At 35.9% G+C, this 24,516-nt stretch overlaps 1 protein-coding gene across 5 annotated transcripts in view; it reads right to left on the bottom strand.

Moving 5' to 3' along the window:
- Window positions 1-24,516, bottom strand: part of MICU1 (mitochondrial calcium uptake 1) — a 267,615-nt gene that overhangs the window by 149,093 nt on the left and 94,006 nt on the right. For 3 of the 5 annotated variants that reach the window (XM_017854624.1, XM_017854626.1, XM_017854625.1), the window contains 2 exons: window positions 17,483-17,526; window positions 8,867-8,878 (listed from right to left, as the gene is read on the bottom strand). In XM_017854624.1, coding sequence (XP_017710113.1) covers window positions 8,867-8,878; window positions 17,483-17,526 — 56 coding nt within the window. The remainder of the gene's footprint in view (window positions 1-8,866; window positions 8,879-17,482; window positions 17,527-24,516) is intronic. The other 2 variants (XM_017854627.1, XM_017854628.1) reach the window with 1 other exon arrangement.

Below are 24,516 nucleotides of genomic sequence, written 5' to 3'. Positions count from 1 at the left end.
ATTCTCCTGGTTGTTTTAAGTCTTTGATTAGATTCTACAGATCTGAACAAGTTAACCGACAGTTTTTGGCAGCTTAATTTTTGGTTTAATGGAGGGATGTAGTTTTGGAGTTCCCTGCTCTGTCATTTTTTTTATCTCTTTGTACTTCTTAACCTTGACAGTGTTAAAGGGCACAGGTGAGTTATACTGTAGAATATCCCTCATTCTGAATTAGGCTGATGTTTCTTCGTGATTAGATTCATATCTATCTATCACAAACTATGAATTCATGTTGATAACTATAATTCCTTTCTGGGATACAATTTAGTCTTATCCCTCATGCACTTGTCACTACACTCTCCAAAAATGAGAAACCTGGTTCCCATTATCATAAATATATTTACTCAAGCTTAGAATACACAAAAAGTAGTTTCACAACTGCTAATCCCATCTCTGCAGAAAACAAACATATCCATATCATCTAGAGTTCAAGATTTGTTACTTTTTTTAAAGGAAAATCTACATATGTTGAAATGCAAAAATCGAATGTATAATATATGTTTTTATCAAGATATAGAACATTTCCATCACTTCTGAAAGTTCTTTTATGCCCCTCCATAATAAATTTCTACCATATTTTCACCACAGATGAGTTTTGCCTGTTCTAGAACTTGATATAAATGGTATCACTAGTATAAGTTTGGTGTTCTGCTCCTTTGGCTCAGCATAATGTGGGGAAGATTCATCAACGCTGTAATCATCAGTAGTTCATTTTTATTGCTTAGTATTTTATTCTGATCATTACAAAATTAAAATATATAATAAATGTAAAAGCATTCCTGTTTCTCTGCATCCTCTCCAGCATCTGTTGTTTCCTAACGTTTTAATGATCGCCATTCTAACTGGCATGAGATGGTATCTCATGGTGATTTTGATTTGCATTTCTCTAATGACCAGTGATGATGAGGTTTTTTCATGTTTCTTGGTCGCAGAAATGTCTTCTTTTGAGAAGTGCCTGTTCATATCCTTCACCCACTTTTGATGGGGTTGTTTTTTTTCTTGTAAATTTATTTANTCAACGCTGTAATCATCAGTAGTTCATTTTTATTGCTTAGTATTTTATTCTGATCATTACAAAATTAAAATATATAATAAATGTAAAAGCATTCCTGTTTCTCTGCATCCTCTCCAGCATCTGTTGTTTCCTAACGTTTTAATGATCGCCATTCTAACTGGCATGAGATGGTATCTCATGGTGATTTTGATTTGCATTTCTCTAATGACCAGTGATGATGAGGTTTTTTCATGTTTCTTGGTCGCAGAAATGTCTTCTTTTGAGAAGTGCCTGTTCATATCCTTCACCCACTTTTTGATGGGGTTGTTTTTTTTCTTGTAAATTTATTTAAGTTCCTTCTAGATTCTGGATATTAGCCCTTTGTCAGATGGGTAGATTGCAAACATTTTCTCCCATTCTGTAGGTTGCCTGTTCACTCTGATGATAGTTTCTTTTGCTGTGCAGAAGCTCTTTAGTTTAATTGGATCTTATTTGTCAATTTTGGCTTTTGTTGCCATTGCTTCTGGTGTTTTAGTCATGAAGTCTTTGCCCATGCCTATGTCCTAAATGGTATTGCCTAGGTTTCCTTCTAGGGTTTTATGTTTTAGGTCTTATATTTAAGTCTTTAATCCATCTCGAGTTAATTTTTGTATAAGGTGTAAGGAAGGGGTCCAATTTCAGTTTTCTCCATATGGCTAGCCAGTTTTCCCAACACTATTTGTTAGTTAGGGAATCCTTTCTCCATTGCTTGTTGTTGTCAGGTTTTGCAAAGATCAGATGGTTGTAGATGTGTGGTGTTATTTCTGAGGTCTCTGTTCTGTTCCACTGGTCTATATGTCATTTTGTGATGTGCAGTTGCTAATTCTTTAGTAAAAAATTCTACACTGTTCTTCCATGCTTTTGCAGCTGGGGTGGTAAAGAAGTAGAGAGGGAGAGAAGTTACTTGTATGTTTTCAGAGGCATGCTGTTGTTAAAGAGTGGTTCAGATACATTTAGGATTATGTACCTATTTACTAACTCTTAAGAATTTATAAGTGAATTTATAGAGTATCCAAAACTGAGGAAGATTCTTACAAAATTCATGACAGTGATTACAGACACAAAAATTATCATAAAACCATCAAATCTGATCTCTCAAGTTATTCAAAGCTAGGAAGAACATAAAATAAATATGTCAAAATTTAGGAGGAAATGGGAGTTACTAAAAAACAAACTTTTAGATTATTCTGTGGCTATGGCTGCTTCTTAGCTGGTGTTTAATCAAAGACCTGATTCTACCATTTGATCCAGCAATCCCACTACTGGGTATCTACTCAAAGGAAAATAAGTCATTATACAAAAAAGGTACTTGCATACACATGTTTATAGCAGCACAATTCACAAATGCAAATATGTGAAACCAGCCCAAATGCCCATTAGTAAACAAGTCGATAAAGAAACTGTGGAATATGTACACAATGAAATACTACTCAGCCATAAAAAGGAACGAATTAATAGCATTCACAACAACCTGGATAGGACTGGAGACTATTATTCTAAATGAAGTAACTCAAGAATGGAAAACTAAACATCGTATGCTCTCATTCATAAGTGGGAGCTAAGCTATGAGGATGCAGACCCATAAGAATGATACAATGGACTTTGGGGACTCGGGGTTGGGGAAGGGTGAGGGGGTGAGGGATAAAAGTCTACAAATTGGGTACAGTGTACACTGCTCGGGTGATGGGTGCACCAAAATCTCACAAATCACCACTAAAGAACTTACTCATGTAACCAAATACCACCTGTTCCCCTAAAACCTATGGAAATAATTTTTTTTTTTTTAAAGAAAGAAAATGTCAAGTAAAATGATCCTTCATTTAATATTTTGGATGGTGTTTAATCCTTTACTAAATTTTAAGTCATTTTTTTCCCCTAAGCAAACACCATTTATACACTTCAGGGGTGATAAGGAGGCATATTCCAAGAAGAACATAATCTTATCAGACTGGTAATAATGTTCATTTCCTCTCACTGCCCCAGAGGTAGTTCTATTCAATTTACTGACCAATGTTACTCCTTTTAGAGAACAAAATTATGCAAAATGTTTTAAAGCAATGTGCTCACTAACTTAAATGAACAAAATATAACTGTTTTACTATTCACTGATATGACCTAGTCTTAGATCTTATTTATTTCAAAATTTACAATGTAGTTGTAGGTACAGTATCACCAACACATTCAAATTACTGATCTCAGGTAAAGGCAAGTGGACATTATTACAGGTTTCTGATATTAATCTCAACTGTACCATATCCTCAATATTTTCATTTTTTAGATAAGCAGAAAGACTTGAAAGTAAACTTATATAGCAAATTATACACTACACATGTGTAAATGGTACGCTTCACAGTGAGTCAAAAACCTAGATTGTTGTGCCAGATGACTTTATGCTGAAGTACCCACACTTTGGTTTCTGACCAATCACATAAACTTATAAAATACATGGTTAAAGTTGCCGGTGCCATGAGGGGCACTGGGACTGGGATTTCCAGACTCATGAGTGCTAAGTATGCTCAAACAGTAAATCCTAACTAGTTACAGGCTTGATCAAAATAGGGTTAATAATTTTACCTTCTGGGACTCAAGTATATGAAACCAAAGAGAGAAATCACATCTAGAAACTTATTCTCATTTCTTCTAGTTAAGATCTAATTTTCAAGTTATAAAGTTAAAAAAAAACTTTTCTAGTTAATAGAAGTTGATGGACTATGTCTGCAAAATCAATGTTTACATATCATCTAGAATTCAAAACATCTTTGGCATATAGAAAATCTGATGAAGAACACAGCTTTACTATTTAAATTAAAGTGTCATCCTTTATGGGACTGAAATCTTTGGATTATTTTAGTATTAATATTTCTCCACATTGCTGAAATACATTTCATAGTCTATCTAAATCCCTTGAGTAATAGTCGAGGTTGTACATCAAAAACAAATTAATGATAATATGCTTCTTCTGGAAAATACAATTTTGGCATATCATTTCCAAATGATAAATAGTATTTCTACCTAAGGTTGGGGTCAAGGTATGTGGTGGGGTGCTGGAAAGAGAAAATTCAGCAATTTTCCCATGCAATTAATGCTCACACTTCATTATCTAGTTGGTGCATGGATTGATGCCAAAGCCTTGGTAAAACATCAATCTTAAACAATCACACTATTTCCAATCAAATTAAAAATGTTGCACAGCTAAAATATGTTACTCTTATTCCCTACCCCATCTCTGAACTTGCAGAAAGGTAGAATTTGGGGATATGTCAGATAACAATGAAATCAAAATGCTTCTAATTTGAAGTAGTTTAAGATTCCTCTTTCTGAGTCAAATTTTTTTCTAAGTTTTTCAAAGGTAATATTGCATTTGAGACAAACACACATAAATTACTGTGCAACAAATTGGAAGGTGAATGCTTAAGATACTGTAAACTTCACTATGGCAGAAAGCAATTCTCTTTTCAGTCCCAATTCTAACCACCTCAGCTGTGAGAACAATTCCAAATACCTGGAATGCAAAGGTTTTCTCATCTCATTAACTAGATGGCTTCGGAGAAGATGATACAAATGAAGATGTTTTTAAAAAACAGTGGCAGATGGTTTGATTAAAAAGCAATAATAAAACATTTTAAAAGTCTACTGGAATGGCATTAACTTTAAAGAAATGATACAACTTTACGGAAAAGGATTGTTTTAATACTCAGCATCTGAATGAGGTATTATCAAAACTCTGGAAGGAGAAAATCTTCAACTCTACTATTTTCTACCATGTCATTTCTGCATACTAGCTTCAAAACAGCTTTGAGCAGGGGAATCTATGTTCTATGACTTGATTATCTGCTACCTAAATCTAAGAATTTAATTTTGAACTTTGGCCACTCAAATGGATCAGTGCTAAAAAGAACAGTCCTGAGATGAGCAGCAGTGTTGGTTTTAGTCACTTGGGTTATAAAAGGTTTCTCTACCACTTAATGTAAAACAATCTCAAGTAAAATCTTGAAAACTAAGTCAATATAATGATTTCACTTTCTTTCACTTGGAAAAAATTTGTATAAGAAAAAAATGTATCATAAGAACAAAACTTAAAGTTTCACTCTGAGGATCACCATTCACAACCTTGATCTAAACTGTTTTAGTAACTATCACCTCCCAGGAAACCATTTTGATGAAGGATTTTAAAATCGAATTTGAAAACAAACATTTATAAGTATCCCTTAAGGACCACTGACCATTAAAGACACCATTAAAGACCATGAAGAACTTCAGCATTATACTTCGCATATTCTGGAAGTATATGAACTGGAAGTGGCTGACCTCAGTTACAGGTGTTAGCATCTCATTTGATTTACTCTCTTTAGTAAATGCCAGGCACTGTGCTAGGTACTTTATATTTGCATTATCTCTTTAAGTCCTCACTGCATACTATTATCTGCACTTTACAGATAAGAACACTCAGGTTTAGAGAAGTTACATAAGTAGCCAAAGGTGACAATACTATTAAGTGGCAGGAGACTCCAGAGCCCATGTTATGAATCATTTTATGTTACATTGTATCAACTGCACAGGAACACACTGATATCTACATTGTTCCCAATTTCTGGAAAACATTAATCAGGACTGAATATTTTTGAAGTACTTCACTACCATAAAATATTGACCTTGGGGCTTAGTTTGTATCTGCTAACTTAACTTGAAGTTGAAGAGGAAAGAAAGTCCAAGCGCACATTTTTTTTTAAGGCTTTCACTTACTCAAATGCATATTTCAATCATTTTGAAATGTGCATCACTTCAAGAGTGTAATGTTCTTTATAATTTTAATTAATAAATGTTAGATTAATCTGTAATTGGTGAAGTTTTCATTCAAGTTTAGAATTTTAAAAAATACATCATGCCAAAAACAAATATGCAAATAAAGGACTATCCTCACACATTCTCTACAACCAAAGATCATAAATAGATGTTCAGGCTAAGTTGAGAACTCGTTTTACCAGAATAGAAGGAGAAATAATTTGTTTAGTATACCTCTTATAGAACTTTAATTGTGTGACCTTAAAACATGCTAGAATGTGCTAAAATATAAGAAAAAAGAAGTTAGCCTGGAACTAAAGAAAACTGTCTGATAGCAAAGTGAATTTTGAATCTTGTTTTATGATGAAAAAGCTAAAGATGAAGGTGTAAGAAATGCAATGGTGAGTCATGTTTATGTTTTCAAACCAACAATGATAAATCAAATGGATTCATTGATCCCAAATTCAAACACAACATAATCTAAAATAAAAATGGATTTAAAGATATTTTAATAGGAGTCTGAATATTTGAGACAACTAAGTAAACTACACCCTCCTTTGGCACACTTAATGATTATATTATTATTTATTTTCTCAACTTAAATAATCAAACACATGGGTTAGATTAACAAACTTTAGTAGTGGTGGAACTCAGAGACTGGAAAGAGACATTATGGATACTCCTCACAGCAGTCTAAGTATTTGACAGCATTAATAAACTGCATCTGAAGAACAGCACTCTATGGTACCAGGAAAACAAAATGATCCCAGACTTTCCACAGGCAATAGAAACTTAGCATGCAAAGAACAAGTCACTGCAAGGAAGCAAGCAAGAAATGCCTCTTCTACAAAGTAACTGTTCATTGACCTTTGGAAGCTTAAAGGATTCATACTAGTGCCACCAAAATGAGTGATATTCATAGAACCCAATATAGCTAAACAATTCTCCCACTACCTAAGAAAAGGTTTATTATTCTTTAATATAAAAGTTTATTCATAAGATAGCCTTAAGAAAACAGAAAAGCTTGATTTTGAATCCCTGATCAACCAAGGACATTACCTTAAATAGTGAGAGTTTAAAGAAGATTGGTGCTCTTTTGTCACCTAATGTTGACTACTTAATGCTGCAGATTCCAGAGACTTTTAAGCACTTCCCAACTGCAGCCTCTCGAATCTATTCCTAATTAGTAAGGACACCTATCCAAGTCCAGCCATTTTAAATCTTCCAGCCGTAAGCCATACAATTATTAAAGGAGAGGAAGAGTTCTTAGCTACCCTCTACAAACTGTCCTACCATAATTAGAGAACCGGAAGTGGCTGGCCTCAATCACAGGTGTTAGCGTCTCACCTGATCTACTCGGTACTCTAAAATAGAATTCCCAGGATTAGAAACATTGATAATGGGATCATCCATACATTACTGACATAATTTTTAATGTATTTGTCGGTTTGGTTCAGAATGCAGTTAAAGGCAAAGGTATTTAGGAAGATAATCTATTGTACCAATAACAGGATACTTAATTTGAGGGTTTGGTAAGGGGACTACCAAAAATACACTCCAGGCTGGGTGCGGTGGCTCATGCCTGTAATCCCATTACTTTGGGAGGCCGAGGCGGGCGGATCATGAGGTCAGGAGATCGAGACCATCCTGGCTAACATGGTGAAACCCTGTCTCTACTAAAAAAGACAAAAAAATTAGCCGGGTGTGGTGGCGGGCACCTGTAGTCCCAGCTACTCGGGAGAATGGCATGAAACCAGGAGGCGGAGCTTGCAGTGAGCCGAGATTGCACCACTGCACTCCAGCCTAGGCAACAGAGCGAGACTGTTTCAAAGAAAAAAAAAAAAAAAAGAAAAAAACACTCCATTTTTGAAACAAAGAAGTACAGAAAAAGTGTACTATACAAATAAAGGGCACCCTGTGGTCTTCGTTTAGCTATATATTAGTATTTTAAACAAACGATGTTTATTTAGGCTAATTATATTTTCAAGATGCAAACCAGAAAGTGGGAGTAATTTTTAATGAATATTTTAATAATTTATAATTCCATTAAGGTTAAAGAGCCCAAGCCTTCAAAGATCAATTTAAAAGTACTTTTAGCAGTGTCCTTGAAGATCTCCTTTGCCAGCCTGTAAGTACATATTCTTTTCATGGTTTTCTCCAAATATTTAGTTGTTTTTCCAAGTTAAAGTCATTGATTAGCTCAGAAAAGCAAAATAACAGTCTTTCTAGGTGTCCCATTTATCTCCCCTTAAGTTATTTTATTGCGCAAAGTGCAACCAAGCAACTGCTTATTTGTATTTATTATGTAAGAAATTCCAAAAGAAAAAAAAGAATAATTTTTAACTTGAAGTTACTGTTGTCTCATCAGTTACAGTTCAAGTAGGAACATAATATCCCAAATAAGACTTTTGTTTTTGTTTGAGAGACAGGGTCTCATTCTGTCACCCAGGCTGGAGTAGTGTCACAATCATAGCTCACTATAACCTCCAACTCCTGGGTCAAGCGATCTTCCCACATCAGCCTCCTGAGTAGCTAGGACTACTACTATTTTTAAATGTTTTCATAGAGATGAGGTCTTGCTATGTTGCTCAGGCTGGTCATGAACTCCTGGGCTCAAGCGATCCTCCTGCCCCTGCCTCTCAAAGTGCTGGGATTACAGGCATGAGCCACCAGACCTGGCCTCCAAGTAAGACCATTTAAGTGACTCAATTAATAAGTACCTCTTATACTTAATAAGAGTGATTAAAACAACGTTTCTTAACCTTTTGTGTAACATATAATGTTAAAACTTCCTTTTCAATCATGCTGGGTATTAAATTCTCAAGGACTTGTGCAGTGCTTGGATTGTCATATTAAAGATAAAGTATGTTAATTTAAAGTGACAGGAACGAAATCATTCTGAAGGGAGCAGGGCAGGGACATACGCATCATGCACTGAACTTTTGTTCCTGAAGCATTACTATGGATTTTGGAGCATTAAGTAATTTAAAGCACATGCTGCTGAATCAGTACCTGCCAGAAATCCTAATCAGAAGATGAGAAAAAGAAAAAAATTGACATTGTTTGATTATATGAACAAACCAATCAAATATACATATCACAAAACAAAATACACAAAGAAACAGTTAAAACCTGTAATAATATCACTGAACACCTGGAAGTAGCAAATGAGGAATACATAGAAATGTTTTAGATATTATCTACTAGGCACAATAAAACAAAACAACGATGTCTCATTACCGTTTCATTTATATAATTTTTTTAACTTTATGGCAAAATAGTCGCTTTGTCACTCATATTAATATAGGCAATCAAATATGGATGAGTTCAGATAATTAGTAACTATTCTAAGAAAGAGTACAGAATGGTTCCTTAGAAAAAGGTCTCCTCCAAAATTATGTTGCATTAAATAAAGTGATATCCACATTAGTATTAAAAAAATAAATAAACACTCATCCTGACCATGAAATAAAATTTGACCTATATTTACCATCCTATTCTAACCACACTGAGTAGCACTGTAAAATTTATTGACTGAAAAATATATGCTATTAATAATTTACAAGCCTACAGCTGGAACTTAAGTGACAGAGCCCAAGGGATTTTACAGCACAGGAATAAGATGAATCACTGTGAACACAGGACAACTCAGATATGTGAAATCGAACTAGAGGCCTCTCTTTAGTTAATGGACTCGGTATTTAACCTGGGCTAGTTGCTCATCACAGAGATAGCACAGGAGACTTTTATAGCTAATTGAACTGGGAAGGAAAGGGCTGTGGAGAGAACAATTACACAGAGGGTATACTAGTCTGCAGCTTTTCACGCAAACGAAGAAGGAAGATCATATATATGACAGCAGAGAACTTTCATAAACTGAGTAAAGGGCTCAAAGTCATGCAAAACAGCTATAATTTATAGAGCTAGATACTTTACCTATTGTCCCAATATTACTGAGAATGTAACTGACAGAGAGGTTAAATGGTCTCTTGCTCAAGGTTACTCATCAACTATGTGGGAAAGTCTACATTTAAATACATGACTATCTATATCCAAAGTCCACTGTCTTCATATCACTCTATTACACATAAAGAAGTTCAGCAATCCACAAGACTATGTTTTTCATACCAATTCAACACACTTTATAACATCTACTAACCATTTACACACAGCTGCCAGAGTACTGAGATACTCAAAATGGAAATGCCTTGGAAAATATTTCAGATACCAAAGCCAGATTTTTTTTTTTTTAGGGTTGTGGTATGTAAAAAAGAACTAAAGTTGCTAATTTGTAAGAGGAGAGACAACTGAGGAAATGTTTTAAAATAATTTAAAGAACTTTGGATGGGAAAAAAGGAAGATGGCAAAATCTGTAACTAAAATAAAATAAATTCCAGCAGGTGTGAAAGGATATGAAATGTTGAATTTGTTCCTCAGTCCACTTTTGTAAATTAATTACATTCTTTTTTTTTGAGACAGAGTCTCACTCTGTTGACCAGGCTAGAATAGAGTGCAGTGGCGCAATCTTGGCTTCAAAAATAAAAAATAAAAAAGACAGCACTTCTCAAGATGCCAAGTGGTGCTCATGGTATATGAAAAAATAATGGAGCCAATAACAGTAAAATTGATATTCTGATTTTTAAATTCAGATATTAAAATGTATATATCCCATATTTTCTTTCTTTAAAATGAAGCGTTATGTGGTTTCTGAGGTTAGTATGAATTTCTAGCTGTACTTTATCAAAGTAGAAAAGATTAACTTCAACTCTTACCAAAAAGAAAGTGAAACATCAAGGTTTTTTGAGCAAACAGTATTAAGGCAGTAAACTTTTAAAAAAAGGTCATATAGACAACTGGATTAGACATTCAGAAGGTGGTATCACACAGTGTTCAAGAGAATTTGGAATCCTAGCTATATGATTTTAGGCTGGTTTCTTATCATTTCTGCACTTTCTTTTCTTTTCTTTATTTTATTTTTTTTTGTTTTTGTTTTTTTTGAGACAGGGTCTCACTCTGTCGCCCAGGCTGAAGTGCAGTAGCACAATCTGCAGCCTCTACCTGCTGGGCTCAAGAGTCCCTCCACCTTATCCTCCTGAGTAACTGAAACTAGAGGCATGCGTCACCATACCTGGCTACTTTTTGTATTTTTTGTCGAGAAGGGTGGTCTGGAACCCCTGAGCTCAAGCGGTCTCCTAAAGCACTGGGATTACAGGTGTGAGCCACTATGCCTAGCCCCTATTTTCTCAATCCATAAAATGATGATAAAAATAGACAGCTAAGATAGTGGTTGTGTGCACTAAATGAGTAATTATGTGTAAGCCTGGAACATAATAAGCACTCAAAAAGCTTCTTATTATTGGCGATAATTCCCACAAGACAAATATAGTCAAGCATTTTTCATTTAGAAATTTCACTTTTCTTTTTTTTCTTTCTTGAGACAGAGTCTTTCTCTGTTGCCCGGCTGGAGTGCAGTGGTGCCAACTCAGCTTACTGCAACCTCTGCCTCCCAGGTTCAAGCAATTCTGTCTCAGCCTCCCAAGTAGCTGGGATTACAGGTGTGCACTACCATGCCCAGCTCTTTTAGATTTTTAGTGAAGATAGGATTTTACCATGTTGGCCAGGCTGGTCTCAAATTCCGGACCTCAAGTGATCTGCCTGCCTCGGCCTCCCAAAGTGCTAGGATTACAGGCCTGAAATTTCACTTTAAACCAAAAAAATAAACCACTGACAACCAATGAGTGAAAATGAGGTTTTAAAAATGAGCCCAGTCATCACGCCCAAAGTAACATGTGACTTTGAAATATCTGTGAGGAACTTCTGGCTTCAAGGAAATACTTTTATTCTCTTGGCATCTGTTACAGTGTTTTTAAAGCAAGAATTTCCCTATATAAAGAAAAGAATACAGAAATAAATGATATACCCTACTTTAAAAACGGGATTGATAGGGCAAATGAAAACACAGATAATAAGAAAGACTAATAAAATTATATTTACATATTCACATTTAGTCAAAAACCTGAATAAATATATTAATTAACCAAGAATTTCCACTTGACTGGTTTCAGGTCTCTGGAAGCCGAGAGAGAGGGAAAGAAAGATGTGGCTAATTAACAATGCAGAATTACATGTCACATTATAACCTGTTATCTAAATTTAACTAGAGTAGTTCAAATAAATGTGGATATTCATCAAACCCTGTCCCATGAGACTTTTAGTACCCTATGCTCTAATTTACATTTCCTCAATCTTCAATACATTTAACTCTTAAAAGACAGAAAATTCCTTAACAACTTACTATATATGTCAAGGAGTAAAACTACACTTGACCTTATTCTAGGGTCTCATTTTATCTGAGAAATAAAGTAAATAATTACAACTTGAATAAAGCACCAAGAAGTATTTCATTATAGGAAAAAATGTGTTCATATTCTCTTTAGAAGAACCAACAATTTCCCCCAAAAGGAATGGCATTTTAAAGTTAATTTGTTAATATTTTCAAAAAGACCTTTCACCTAGTAAAAGAGAATGTAGTAATATCAAAGCTTTGATTTTCAACTATGACTTCCATCTGTTCCTCTACTAATCATATTATCTGTTATAAACACTATAATCAATACTTCCCCTTCTTGGTTTTGACTATACTTTCATCTCTTTAGAGATAAATGTGGATAATATTTCATTTTTTATTTGATGTAAAATGTTTTGTTCCATGTAAACAAATATTCTTGTAGATAACATAAAGGAGGTGGAAATATAATACGTATCATTCTTTTCTTCCAAGTTTGAGAGATTGTCAAGGTTCTGAGGGGACTGTAGTTTCAAGTAACGGAAAAAACTCAATTCAGAGGCAGTATTTCTGAAATGTTCAGGGAGAGGTTGGGGGAAAGGGGAATCAATAGGTAGGAAAGAATAACAAACCTATTCTCTAAAAAAGAAATACATGGTGGTATGATGATAATGAACAATTAGTTTCAATAGACAATTTTATTGCTTGAAAATAGGGTATAAGTTTTATAGTTTTTAGAAGAGATAAGGGGATTGCATCAACATTGTGGAAATTGGTATTCCTTGCTTAAGAAACAATTTTATCTATACCATGTAATTTTATTCTGTGACTTTATAAGAAAACATGGTGACGTTTGATGTGAAGAAAGTTGTCTATTACATGCAATAGAAACAGGAAATACAAAATATAATTTCTATATTTGGTTTGCTGAGGGGAAAAAAGGGGTAAGAGAAAATGGGAAAATAAAGAAGGCTACAAACCACTTGAAATAAATCATGCAAATAAAAGAGAGAGCAACTAAATGATTACATGAAAGAAATATTTAACATTAATGTAAAATAAAGGCTCTACTTAGAAATAATTGTTTTATAGGCCAACTAGATGGTAAAATCAGAAAAGACAATAAACAAAACAAAGAAAAAAATATAGTTTTCATTAAATAAATAATCCAAAATTCATGAAATCACTGTATTGACAAATTGTTAGCAGAATACAGGGATACTAGGGGAAGGGGCTTTTTTTTTTTTTTCCCACAAGAATGATTCAACACAGGAAGGTGCATTTAGAATCTACGACATATTACATTAAAACAAAAGCCGGCCGGGCGCGGTGGCTCAAGCCTGTAATCCCAGCACTTTGGGAGGCCGAGACGGGCGGATCACGAGATCAGGAGATCGAGACCATCCTGGCTAACACGGTGAAACCCCGTCTCTACTAAAAAAAAATACAAAAAACTAGCCGGGCGAGGTGACGGGCGCCTGTAGTCCCAGCTACTCGGGAGGCTGAGGCAGGAGAATGGCGTAAACCCAGGAGGCGGAGCTTGCAGTGAGCTGAGATCCGGCCACTGCACTCCAGCCTGGGCGACAGAGCTAGACTCCGTCTCAAAACAAAACAAAACAAAACAAAACAAAAGCCGGCCAGGCATGGTGGCTCACACCTGTAATCCCAACACTTCGGGAGGGCGAGGTGGATGGATTACCTGAGGTCAGGAGTTCAAGACCAGCCTGGCCAACATGGTAAAACCCCGTCTCTACTAGAAATACAAAAAAAATTAGCCGGGCGTGGGGGTGGACGCCTGCAATCCCAGCTACTCGGAAGGCTGAGGCAGGAGAATCGCTTGAGAACCCGGGAGGCAGAGGTTGCAGTGGGCCGAGATCATGCCATTGCACTCCAGCCTGGGCGACAAGAGTGAAACTCAGTCTCAAAATAATAATAATGTCAGAATATATTTTGTATTACCATCTCTATAGTAATGCTAATAAGCTATAATAATTTTCAAATGTCTTCTAAGATAAAATCCAAACTCTTTCAAGATTTGAAGTTTTAAACTTTTAAACCTAGTCTCATATTTTAAAAATAATTATCACTTATCCACAAAACATATTCTTAAAACCAATGGTAACCATAGCTGTTACCATTCTTTATACAAGGCCTATGATAGTAGATGCAAGTGACAATAATAATGTATTTCATAACTTTTCTACAAGGGAAATTGCTAGTATTCTAAAAGTATTAGTATCCATTAACATAAAGTAATAATGGGCTCTGGAAAAAGATTCACCTACAAATTCAAAAGCGGCTTAATTAAATTCAGTTCTCACTGACTATCAGTTGAAATAGTAATGTCTCATTTACTTCTTACAGGGAATCTTCTAGTTAATTAAATGGATCAGGAGAAAAAGATTTTAGCTACTCAATTATTTGTCAATATCAGTTGGGCCACTGATTAACTACTCAAGATTAACTACTCAATTATTTGTCAATATCAGTTGGGCCACTCTTTCCTATTTTGCATCTGGAAGTTCCATTATTCAGTTACAAATTTAAAACATCCCAGGAAAATATTTTTACATTTGTTCTTACTTTCAATGACAAAAAGCCTGAAGTTTAATTCAATTAGAAGGCAATAAAATAAGCTAGTGTTTGTTACTGGTCAAATTTTGGACTTTGTTAAATGGTGTGCTAAAAGTTAAGATAATGGGAGCTGAGACAATAGGAGTAAATAATTCTTTCTCTAAGCATTTAATAGCTAGTTTATCTTACAAATTAAAAAAAAAAAAACCAGAGGAAGAGGGAAAAAATTATCCATTTAAAATCAAAGCAAGTCTAAAAGAAATTCCTCTTAGGTGTTTAGCTTTCTAACTACATTTCTGGCCATAATGCACAAAATTACTACAATACCATTATCACACAAATTGCTTTTCTAAACAGAAAATTGTCTTAGAATTCATATATTCTAGAAGCAGCTACTTAAGAATTAAGATTTTCTGAATGAGAGAACAAAAGAGTCATGAAGGTCTGAAGAAAAATGATGGTGGCTCACACCTGTAATCCCAGCATTCTGGGAGGCTGAGGCGGGCAGATGATGAGGTCAGGAAATCGAGACCATCCTGGCCAACATGGTGAAACCCCATCTCTACTAAAAACACAAAAATTAGCTGGGCGTGGTGGTGCGTGACTGTAATCCCAGCTACTTAGGAGGCTGAGGCAGAAGAATCACTTGAACCAGGGAGTCAGAGGTTGCAGTGAGCTGAGATGGCGCCACTGCACTCCAGCCTGGCGACATAGCGAGACTCCATCTCAAAAAAAATAATAATAATAAAAAAATAAAGAAAAATGAAAAGACTGACAATTGAGAAAGTACTGACAGTTACAATTATCAGGCGAAAGACTTCATACATAACAAAAAAACATGGAAAACTTTTAAACTGATCAAACACTAAATGAATCTGGCACTCTTCATTACATAAGGTTTTTTTTTATTATTTTAGTCTCTCTTTTTTTTTTTTTTTTGAGACAGAGTCTCGCTCTGTTGCCCAGGCTGGAGCAGAATGGCACGATCTTGGCTCACTGCAACCTCTGCCTCCTGGGTTCAAGTGATTCTCCAAATAACCAAAATAAGTTATTTATTGCCGGGCACAGTGGCTCACGCCTGTAATCCCAGTACTTTGGGAGGCAGAGGCGGGTGGATCACGAGGTCAGGAGATTGAAACCATCCTGGCTAACACAGTGAAACCCCGTCTTTACTAAAAATACAAAAAAAATTGCCAGGCATGGTGGCGGGCACCTGTAGTCCCAGCTACTCGGGAGGCTGAGGTAGGTGAATGGCATGAACCCGGGAGGTGGAGCTTGCAGTGAGCCAAGATCACTCCACTGCACTCCAGCCTGGGCGACAGAGCGAGACTCCGTCTCAAAAAAAAAAAAAATTATTTATTAAAATTAATTTGCTGTAAGTTATTACTGACTTTATGAGTCAGACCTCCACCTCCACCAAGGAATATGTGATTGACTACTGTAGTTGATTTTTTGCAAGTCATTAAACATTTATTGTTTGCCTCCTGTGGGCCAGGCCCACGCTGGACTCTGAGTGACACAAGAACAGGTAAGATAGGGACCTGACCCTCCAAAGACTCTGAAATCAGAAGTGTTGCAGTAAGTCCTCACATTGGATATGGTACTTTACTACAGATAAAGCAGAGATACCAACGATCAGAGAAAAGATGAAACTGTCCCAAAGCAGAGTTAGGATCTTGAGCCTAGGTCTCCTAACATCTAGTTCAGTGCCCTTTCTTTCTGATCATTCTTTTAGAATATGTGACTTTAAAATGATGATATTCACAGACAGAGGCATTTTAGGCACTGTGCCACCCTAATAGGAAAGGTAATTTTTAGGCAGGTAGCCTTAGCTGAGATCTCTCAAATCTTAAGGCAGCTACTCAGTATTTTCACTTGTATAAAAGAGCTCAACACTTATCTCTCCACCTTACCAGGATATGGAATTTTATGTAATAATGCAGGAATTGGCATATTTCTGCAAACGTCATCAGTTTCTACTAACCCTGACCTCTTCCCATCTAGACCCTTTTTTGTGATCCTGCCTTTTCCAGCCACTCCATGATTTTCCTTCTGACTTCCTGTTCATTGTGCTCTGCAGAGCCATGCCTGGCTCTTTCTTCTTTCTGAAGGGCTTTCTTCCTCCTCTGTAAAATTGACCCTTTACTTTTCTTTCTGACCCTGTGTAATATTTTCTTTTTGGAGAATCTGGCCTGAAAGGAAAAAACATGTTTGACTGCTTTATGAGATAATAAAACTGAAAGTCTCATTTTCTATACCTAAAAATAATTTGTTATATTATTTATTCAGGTATAAATAACTAAAAATAAGTATAGTGCAAACTTATAGGCAAATCTGGAATAGTCTTCATGATTATTACAAAAGCACTACAAGGACCTTTGTAATTTTCTAGTTAAGATTATTGCTAGACACTATCACAAAGTCTGAGAAAGGTCAAATCAGGGAAGCGTTTTATCAGAAATGCCAATACAATATTGGGGGGCTTATTAATCTTTATGATGACTATTGAGTTAACATTCAGAAGTCAACAAACACTGAATTAGCCCTTAATATAAATAGCAGGCAATACACAAGAGTTACCTTACATGGAAAAATATAGAACCTTCTGCCTCTTTCCGTAGAGGCACATGGAGGCACGTAACCTAAGCATGCTCTTTTGATAAGATAAACAGGTATTCAGTCATTTCTCACACATAACTATAGAGGAACTTAAAAATCTTCTCAGTAAATAATAGGATATATGTATAGAAGAGTCATAGTTTGCTCACCTTTCCATCAAAGCGTTTTATTATATATTGATCCAGACCCAAGTCTGTAAAAGAAAAGGAAAAAACATTTAGCTACTGATTATAACTCAAGTGAAACATATAAAATGACAGCTCTTGGTTTTGTTTCCAGTCATTCAATTAAAAGTACAAAACATTTATTCAAAGGCCACAGGAATGAATATTTTGCTCCACTTTCAGATTCAAAGTGTGAGTGCTAACAGATACCAACCCTTTTATTTTACATATCAGAAAAGTAAGGCTCTAAGAAGGTAAAAATGTGCAAACCTATTCAACAGTAGAGTCCAATTAGAACTCTGGACTCCTCCCAAAGTGGTCCTCTTTTCACTATATCAAGGTGCTATATTACTTTTAATTAAGGTAAGGAATATTAGTTTAATCTGAATGCATAATAATTTTTTGTATCAAGTCCAAATAAAATAATTAAATACCAAAAAAAAAAAAAAACTATTGCAATACAACTAAATAGTCACAAACAGACCATCTTAATATTAAATTTTTAAATTGGCTTAAATGTTAACTATTTACTTGGGAATGTCTAGCTTTGGATTCCGTGCACTGTGAAAAATTAAGTGAATATATTCGGTGGCACTGAGGGCAGGGATAGTTTTGTCTTTGCACACAGCTTTATCCCCAGCATTTCGAACAGTGCTTGATCAATAAATATCTGCAAAAGAATGAATGAATAAGATACAGTCCTTGCCTTGAAAAGTCACAATTTAGTTAGAAAGACATATGGATATAATAATTAACATTACAAGGGAGCATACAGTCACTTCAGTAAAAGGGTGCTGTGGGAGTTTTGAGAATGGAGAAATCAGTACTCGGTTACACTTATTTTCCTGCATAATTATTCAGCTCTTTTCTTTCCGTTGCCACTAGTTCAGGCCTTTACCTCACTATGCCCACATTATTACAATCATCAGATTATCATTGCTCCCAGAAAAACCTTTTTGCATTTCTAATTTAAACATTTGGTTACACATTCTTCTTATCTGCAATGTGCCTCATCTTCCAGAAGCCAGCCCTAAACAAACTGACCCATTGACTGTAAAAGAAACAGATAATTCATGACACAGAAAGAAATGTTAGAAACAATTTTAATTTGCAATCTGACAGATATTTAGGAGAGTGTAAGTCATAAAGGCTGATGTTTATCAGAACATGCTTCTGATAAAAGAACAGAGAAAAAGAAAGAGTTCTAGACAATTAAAACTTTGATTGCCTATTTCCCCCTTTTTTATTTTATTTTATTTATTTTTTTGAAACAGAGTCTTGCTCTGTCACCCAAGCTGGAGTGCAATGGCATGATCTTGGCTCACTGCAACCTCCACCTCCTAGGTTCAAGTGATTCTCCTACCTCAGCCTCCCAAGTAGCTGGGATTACAGGTGTGTGCCACGATACCTGTCGGATTTTTGTATTTTTAGTAAAGATGGGGTTTCGCCAGACTGGCCAGGCTTCTAGGTCAGGTCTAGAACTCCTAACCTCAGATGATCCACCTGCCTCGGCCTCCCAAAGTGCTGGGATTACAGGCATGAGTCACCGCATCCAGCCCTATTTTTAAATATACTCTCAAAAGATGAGGATAAGGTAACCTCCCAAACGGCTGCCAAAGGACAGCAGGATAGAAAATAGAAAATATAAGACAGAATTACAGAAAACAGAGACTCAATCCAAGAGTTTTAGTATCCAATTAGATATAGGACCTTTCTCCTTCAGAAATAGGGAGAAAATAATCCAAAAAAATACTAGCAGAAACTTTCTCAGAACTATAGGGAGACAAACTAAAAGACTTTACCTTACCAAGTGTTCTAAGCATATTGAACAAAACAGTACCCACACTTCAGTGTATGCTTGTGAAATTTGAGAATACCAAGGATAAAAAAATCCTAAAGATTTTCAGGCAAAAATCTTCCTGGTTCCTTACAAAGGCATGAGAATCAGAATAGAATCAGATATCTCACAGGTAAAACATGGTACATCAACTAGGGAGATATATGCTTACTAACTGCATCAGCACTGTCCAATAGAAATATAGTGCGAATAACAAATGCAAATCACATGTGTAATTTAAAATTTTCTAATAACCATCTTTAAAAAGGTAGAAAGGAAGAAATGCTGTCATTTGAGGCAACATGGATAGAACTGGTTGACATTATGTTAAATGAAATAAGCCAGAAACAGAAAGTTAAACACCGCATGATCTCATTCCTATTTGGAAGCCAGAAAAAGTTGATCTCATAGAAGTAGAAAGTAGAACAGGGTATACCAGAGGCTGAGAAGGATAGGGGAAATGGGAGGGACTAGAAAAGATTTGTTAAAGGATACAAAATTACACCTAGATAGGAAGAATAAGTTCTAGTGTTCTATAGCATTGTAGAGTTAATGACAATATATTACACAGTTTCAAATATCTAGAAGGAAGGTACTGACACAAAGAAATGATGTTTGATGGTGATATGCTAATTACCTTTATCTAATCACTATATACATTATATGTATCAAAACAGTGCTATGTACCCCATAAATATGTACAATTATTATGTCAATTTAAAAATAAGGTTAATTGATTTTTTTTTTTTTTTTGAGAAGGAGTCTCGCTCTGTCACCCAGGTTAGAGCACTGTGGCATGATCGCGGCTCACTGCAACCTCCACCTCCTGGGTTCAAGCGATTCTCCTGCCTTAGCCTCCCGAGTAGCTGGGACTACAGGCACGTGCCACCATGCCCGGCTAATTTTTTTGCGTGTGTGTATTTTTAGTAGAGACAGGGTTTCACCATGTTAGCCAGGATGGTCTTGATGTCCTGACCTCATGATCTGCCCGCCTCAGCCTCCCAAAGTGCTGGGATAACAGGCATGAGCCACTGTGCCCGGCCAAAAATAATGTTAAATTTTTAAAAAGCTAAAAGAAACAAGTGAAATTAATAATTAATTTCAATACTTTATTTAACTGAATATATCCAAATGGCATCATTTTAAGTAGTAATCAAAATATTAACGAGATGTTTTACGTTTTTTAATACTACATTTTCAAAATCAGGGGTGTATCTTGTAATTATAATACATCTCAACTCAGACTTGCCCCATTTCAAGTGCTCGGTAGCCAAATATGGCTACTGGCTACTGTATTAGATAGCACAGATTTTAGGTTATCAGGGCAATACCCAGAATAACTCAAAATGAAACTTAACATTTTAAAGGTGGTTACTTCTGTGACATGAACTGTGGAGATGGGGAAGATGGAACAGATTTATGTTTTGTATTTTATGCTCTTCATTACATTAAAAAAAAAGGTGAGGGGGAAGGGGCATGGGAGGACAGCCTGGCACTCACTGAGAATTATTGTCATTTTATAAGCAAATACTGACATGAAGTAGGCCAAAAGTTTCATGATTTCAAGTTGAAAGAAATGATTATTTCACCTTGTTATGTTTTGATTTATTTACCTGCTAAATGAAGGAGATGGTTGGATTAGATCAGTTCTTAAAATGGTTGGAAGTGGAGTGTGGAGAATGTGGATGGATGAAGTAATTCAAGCTGTTGTCTCTAACTACTCCTCTACAAAATCTAATAGGCCCAATTATTGGGGGCGGGGAGAGCATGGAGAATGAAAGGTGAAAAAATAGCATGTGTAGTTTAAAAATAATACTTAGGTGACTTCCATATGACAGGATTTCCCTTTCAGTTTGCTACCCAAACCTTTTGGTCCCAGCTTAGAAACACCAGACTATAGCTATGTTGTTTTCACTGAGGCGTTTCCTATGGTTTTTAAACTTTAACTTTCAGTCATTTAATTTAATGCTCACAGTGTGATATAAACACTACCTTTGCCTTTTTATTGATATATAGCCAAGGCTCCGAAGATTAAAGGGCTGTTTTTTTATGTTAACTCTAATAATCTTCTAATTATGGCAGTTGCCTCTTTTCTTGAGTCCACACCCAAATAATATAAATGTGTGTAAAAGTAAAGTATGTGTAAATGTATACACATACTGTTAAGAAGTCTCAGTTTAAGCCTCAGAGTGAGCATTTAAAAGACTTGTTTTAAAGACAATGGCAACTGGCTTTGTCAAACTCATTTTGTCAAAAGACACAAGGGCAACTGAATCAAATATGTCATTTCAAGATCTATAAATTAGAATTTAGGTAAATGGAAACTGAATAATTTTAGTTAAGAAGTCCCAGCAGTCTCTCAAAATTTAGAGATTCTTTTTTTGTTAACACTAATTTTTTTTCAATATCTTTTGTAGTACAAGTGGTTTTCGGTTACACTGATGAATTCTATGGTGGTGAATTCTGAGATTTTAGCACACCCATTATCCGAACAGTGTACACTGTACCCAATATGTACTCTTTAATCCCTCATCGCGCTCCAACCCTAACTCCAAGTCCCCAAAGTCCATTATCTCACTCTGTGTGTCTTTACAATCTCATAGCTTGGCTCCCACTTATAAGTGACAACATACGATATTCGGTTTTCAACAACTGAGTAACTTCACTTAGAATTATGGCTTTTAGGGGCCGGGTGCGGTGGCTCACGCCTGTAATCCCAGCACTTTGGGAGGCCAAGGCAGGTGGATCACGAGGTCAGGAGATTGAGACCACGGTGAAACTCCGTCTCTACTAAAAAAATACAAAAAAATTAGCCGGGCGCGGTGGCAGGAGCCTGTAGTCCCGGCTACTCAGGAGGCTGAGGCAGGAGAATGGCGTGAACCCAGGAGGCGGAGCTTGCAGTGAGCTGAGATCACGCCACTGCACTCCAGACTGGGTGGCAGAATGAGACTCCATCTCAAAAAAAAAAAAAAAAAAAAAAAAAAAAAAGAATTATGGCCTCGAGCTCCATCCAAGTTGCTGCACAAAATATTATTTTGTTCCTTTTGATGGCTGACTAGTATTCCATGGTGTATATATACCACATTTTCTTTATTCACTCATTGGTCAATGGGCACTTATGTTGGTTCTATATCTTTGTGGTTTGTTTGTTTGTTTGTTTGTTTGTTTGAGACAGAGTCTTGCTCTGTTGCCCAGGATGGAGTGTAGTGGTGCGACTTTGGCTCAATGCAACCTCTGCCTCCTGGCCTCAAGCGATACTCCTGCCTCTGCCTCCTGAGTATCTGGGATTACAGGTGTGTGCCATCATGCCTGGCTTTTTGTATTTTTAGGAAAGACGGGGTTCCACCATGTTGGCCAGGCTGGTCTGTAATTAATGACCTCAAGTGATCCACCTGCCTCGGCCTCCCAAAGTGTGGAATTACAGGCATGAGTCACCACGCCCGGCCCATATATTTGCAATTGTGAATTGTGCTGCTATAAACATGCATGTGCGTGAGTCTTTTTCATATAATGACTTCTTTTTATTTGGGCAGATACCCAGTAGTGAGACTGCTGGATCAAATGGTAGATCTGCTACTTTTAGTTTTTTGGGTTTTTTTTGAGACAGAGTCTCACTCTGTTGCCCAGGCTAGAGTGCAGTGGCACAATCTTGGCTCACTGCAACCACCATCTCCTGGGTTCAAGTGATTCTCCTGCTTCAGCCCTGAGTAGCTGAACTACAGGCATGTGCCACCATGACCAGCTAATTTTTGTATTTTTAGTAAAGAAGGAGTTTCACTATGCTGGCCAGGCTGGTCTCGAACTCCTGACTTCATGACCTGCCCACCTCAGCCTCCCAAAATGCTAGGATTACAGGTGTGAACCACCGTACCCAGCCTACTTTTAGTTCTTTAAGGAATATCCATACTGATTTCCGTAGAGGTTGTACCAATTTACATTCCCACCAGCAGTATAAAAGCGTTCCCTTTTCACCACATCCACGCCAGTATCTATTGCTTTTTGACTTTTAATTACTGACAGGAGTAATGTGGTATCTTTTTGTGATTTTAATTTGCATTTCTCTGATGATTAGTGATGCTGAGCATTTTTTCATAATTTTTTGGCCATTTATATATCTTCTTTTGGGAAATGTCTATTCATATCCTTTTCTACCTTTTGATGGGATTATTTGCTTTTTTCTTGCTGGTTTATTTGAGTTCCTTACAGATTCTCAATACTAGTACTTTGTCAGATGCATAGTTTGCAAATATTTTCTCCCATTCTATGGGCTGTCTGTTTACTCCGATTATTTCTTTTACTGTGCAGAAGCTCTTTAGTTTAATTAGGTCCCATTTCTTTATTTTTGTTGCATTTGCTTTTGGAGTCTCAGTCATGAATTCTTTGCCTAGGCCAATGTCCAGAAGAGTTTTTCCAAGGTTATCCTATAGAATTTTGATGATCTCACATCTTATATTTAAGTCTTTGATTCATCTTGAGTTGATTTTTGTATGAGAGATGGAAGATCCAGTTTCATTATTCTACATGTGTTTAGCACTAAAATTTATCCTAAAATGTATTAAAATGTTTACATTTTCAGCAATGCAAGGTAATATAAGCTAGCAAAAGAAAGTATAGTTTCAGCGTATCAGATATGAGAGACATTAAAGCTACTTGGTTTTATCATCTGTGTTAATAATCATTGTAATGAGTTATTTATTGAGCATTTTTGTAGGCCTTGTAATAGGTGCTTTATGCATCTTCATTATAGTTAAAAAAAAGAAACAAAAAAAGTCAGGGCAAGGGGCATGGCATGAGAGGACAGCCTGGAACTTACTGAGAATTCTTGTCACTTTATAAGCAAATACTGACATGAAGTAGGCCATGAAGAAGTAGGTACATAATATATATGTTAATTTTCATAACCATACAAGTTAGTTGCTATTATCTGTTTTACAAATGAGAAAAATAGATTTAGAGACGTTAAAAAATTTGCCTAAGATCATATATCTGTATTTCCAATTTCTCATAATCATCTTCATATAATCTTGTCTGCTTCTTCTTAAACTCCTTTGATGATTATTCTGCCTATCCCTTAAATATTTACACTTCTTAGAATTTCATTCTTGGATCCCATCTCTCCTCACTTATGCTGTTTGCCTCAGCAATTTCATTTAAAAAACAATTTTTTTTTTTTTTTTTTTTT

This window comes from Rhinopithecus bieti, unplaced genomic scaffold, assembly GCF_001698545.2.
Source record: "Rhinopithecus bieti isolate Rb0 unplaced genomic scaffold, ASM169854v2 scaffold_36008, whole genome shotgun sequence".
Lineage (NCBI taxonomy): Eukaryota > Metazoa > Chordata > Mammalia > Primates > Cercopithecidae > Rhinopithecus > Rhinopithecus bieti.
Note: the sequence above shows the minus strand (reverse complement) of the source record. Positions and strands in the feature narration are given on the sequence as shown.